Here is a 3,310-nt window from a genome sequence, read left to right as displayed (position 1 = left end):
CAGCAATACTCTGTTGATCAATGTCTGCCTCATCCTCGTCGGTGTCCTCATAGTCGACCCTCTCCACCGCAGGAAGTCTCAGCCATTCCGATACAGAGAGCGAGCGGTGCGGCACGATATAGACTGGCAGAGCACCAGGACGTTGCTGTACACGGATCACCTCAGAATTTACAGCATCGCTGTCATCGTGTGGTGAACACCCATTGCTGCTTTCCTGAACATCCCCGTGGCCGCTATTCCCGCTCCCAGTCTCGACAGTCTCGCCATCGCAACCCTCGTCTTGCGGATCGACTGTTGGCGAAGTGAGAGGGACACCTGCGGCAATAGACACTAGCAGAGGCGCGCAGACGCAAGTACTCATGTAGCGGAATAGAGGGCTCAGCTCTCCACACCAATGTCGAGGCAACGCAACCAGAGCCTCTTCGCTGCACATATTGTACCGTCAGGATTCATGCGCAGCTGTCGGAAGACCAACAGCACGTACTCCACAACCAGATCTCGTCTGGTGATGCATAGCGCATTCCGAACCAATATGCAGAGGAATGATTCCTTCGGACTACATGTGCCGATCTCCTCATCGGCGCAAAGGACATTTCTTATGCTGGCGCAGTCGTTGAGAACGGCGTTGAAGATATGCCTCAGGGATGCGTCTCTTGATTTCTCGCCGTCTCCGCGTGCCTGAGGTCGGCATGTCGTGCGAGACGAACTCTGTAATTCCTGCACTAATGGTATCACTCGAGGGTACAGCCACGGATATGGACCCTATTTCCTGTTAGTGGCGAGCGAGAATAGATATCCAGTGTCTTACCTCCTTCACCCACGCTGGAAGTTCGAATGCGCCTCTCAGAAGGTGAGCGTACTCCTTCACTTTCTGCGGAACGTCACTGTTACTCTCCACACCCCGACCGTCATGATGCGCGGCATCGCGAACGATTGTTTTCAGATACGCGTGGTACGGGTCCATTATAATATGTGCAAAAAATGGCCTTACGAAGAGTCAGACATGAGGCAAGGCGCATTTCATCAACTTGAACGTGTTGGTGCCACGAGACGCGATCACATGATGGCTTGTGGGTGCCAGGATTTCGAATGCGTTCTTGTAATGAATAGTCTCCTGTCAACACTATGTCAATCTACTCCCTGAGACAGTGCTCATGCAGCGGAATAGAGCATTCAGCCCGCCACTAGCGCAGTCGCTGAGAACGGTGTTGAAAATCCACCTCAGGGATGTGGCCCTTGATTTCTCGCCATCCTCGCCGTCTCCGCGTGCCCGAGATCGGCACGTCGTGAGAGCCGAGCTCTGTAATTTCTGCACTCATGGTGCTACTCGGTGATGCGGCCACGGATCTAGTCCCTACTCCCTGTTAGTGACGAGTGAGAGTATATATCACATCGTACCCATTTCGCAAGTCCAAATGCATCCCTCAGAAGGCGAGTAGACTGTACTCCTACAGAACTTCACCATTGCTCTCCATGTCTCTATCTGACATCATGATTGCACGGCCTCTCAAATGATTGTTTTCAGTCAGGCTCCTTCCCGCCGTCTTCGGGAGGTGAGGGGGACTTCATTTGAGGGCGGAATTCATGCTAAGTCCCAATAGCTTAGGGAAGATCATATCATAGATCCCATCACATATATCACGTGCACTATTCAAAGTTTCAAACTCCACAATCTTAATCCCCCTCACCTCCCTGTGACGGCTGGCACAAAACATTTGTAAACAGCGGCGCTCGGAGCCGGACTTCCTCCATATAGTATGAGATCACGGCCAAAAACTAAAAGTGGAGAACTAAATGTCATAATATTTGCTCTCGTCAAAATGAGCATCCAGCTGCGCCGCCTTGAAAACAGAGTTAAAGAACGGGTGAAGATGAACATCTTTGCTATCTGCAATGCCCCTACTGCCAACCATCAGCGCTATCCAAAAGAAGACATTTGCAAAGCTGGGCCATGACCCTTGTGAATGGCAGGTGATTGAAGGTTGCACGCGAGATCCAAAGGATGCCATATGCGTTGCACCAACCAGCGCAGGCAAAACACTCACTGGGTTGACCAATGCTCTGCAAATACCTCGAGAAGCTGCGTGAGAACATTGACGTGCATGGCTCCAAGACACGGAGGCAGCGCGTTCCAATGTGTCTCGGACGCGTCGCGTTCTGGCTCATGCGATCGCGTTTATTATGTAATGTAGGTAGCATATTTTGTCAAGCGCCCAGTCGCTCAATCGAGGCGACTGCCCTCCGAGCGCCGCTGTTTACAAATGTTTTGTGCCAGCCGTCACAGGGAGGTGAGGGGGATTAAGATTGTGGAGTTTGAAACTTTGAATAGTGCACGTGATATATGTGATGGGATCTATGATATGATCTTCCCTAAGCTATTGGGACTTAGCATGAATTCCGCCCTCAAATGAAGTCCCCCTCACCTCCCGAAGACGGCGGGAAGGAGCCTGGTTTTCAGTACGCTTGGAACATATCCATAAAACCATGTGCAATATCCTCCGGTAGGGAGGAAACAGGCACTGTGAGGAGTCGAACAGGACGCGATCACGTGACAAATTTCAGATGTGTGACACGGAAATATCCCGCGCTTTCAGCATCACAACTTTCGATAATTAAAATCAGACAGTACTCGATGGTGAGTCCAGATCTTCTTGTGGGCATGTTCAAAGAGTGGCATTGACTACAAAGTCCAGATCGCTTGACTCGGGGGGTTCGACTCGGAGTCCGATCAATCACGTGATATGTATGTGGACTCTTACTTCGAGTCAGACTCGAGCGAGCGTACTGAGCACTTGGCCCACAACTTGTCCCCAAAATGCGATATTTTTCCACAAGAGGGAAAGATCAACTACTATCTTTCGAAGAGGTTGATTTCTCAATGAGCTAGAGTAGAAACCATTCTAAACGAGATTGCAGACCGTCCTCACGGGCCTCGCGCCGAACGGCGGGCTATACATCCCGGAGAACATCCCATCGCTACCACACGGTTGGCAGATCGCGTGGAGGAACCACTCGTTTGTCGACCTCTCAGTTGAGGTTCTCTCCTTGTACATTTCTCCCGACGAAATCTCTCGCGCCGAGCTGCGGGCCCTCGTCGAGAAGTCGTACTGTACGTTCCGCCATCCTGATGTCACCCCTGTAAAGAAGTTGGACGACAAGACGTACGTTCTGGAGCTCTTCCACGGCCCTACATTTGCATTCAAAGATGTTGCATTACAATTGCTGGGCAATCTGTTCGAGTTCTTCCTAGTGAGGAGGAATGCGCGGAAGGCTGCGGGAGAGAAGCAGGAGAAGCTGACGGTGAGTTGGT

The 3,310-nt window shown here is 51.3% G+C and overlaps 2 protein-coding genes across 2 annotated transcripts; one reads left to right on the top strand and one right to left on the bottom strand.

The window, feature by feature from the left end:
* On the bottom strand, positions 1 to 964 carry POSPLADRAFT_1108409 (hypothetical protein; the record flags this gene model as incomplete). The annotated part of the gene is made up of 3 exons (XM_024483333.1): positions 1 to 425; positions 485 to 717; positions 809 to 964. Coding segments are annotated over 3 exons (814 nt in total), but the record flags the coding sequence as incomplete, so codon positions are not given.
* A 1,851-nt stretch (positions 965 to 2,815) lies between these two features.
* POSPLADRAFT_1063236 (hypothetical protein) lies at positions 2,816 to 3,300 on the top strand (the record flags this gene model as incomplete). Its single annotated transcript, XM_024481626.1, has 2 exons — positions 2,816 to 2,866; positions 2,917 to 3,300. Coding segments are annotated over 2 exons (435 nt in total), but the record flags the coding sequence as incomplete, so codon positions are not given.
* Between the last annotated feature and the right edge of the window lie 10 nt (positions 3,301 to 3,310).

This window comes from Postia placenta, assembly GCF_002117355.1.
Source record: "Postia placenta MAD-698-R-SB12 unplaced genomic scaffold POSPLAscaffold_149, whole genome shotgun sequence".
NCBI classification, from domain to species: Eukaryota; Fungi; Basidiomycota; class Agaricomycetes; order Polyporales; family Adustoporiaceae; genus Rhodonia; species Rhodonia placenta.
The sequence above is the reverse complement of the archived record's forward strand: the minus strand, read 5'-3'. Positions and strand labels throughout refer to the sequence as shown.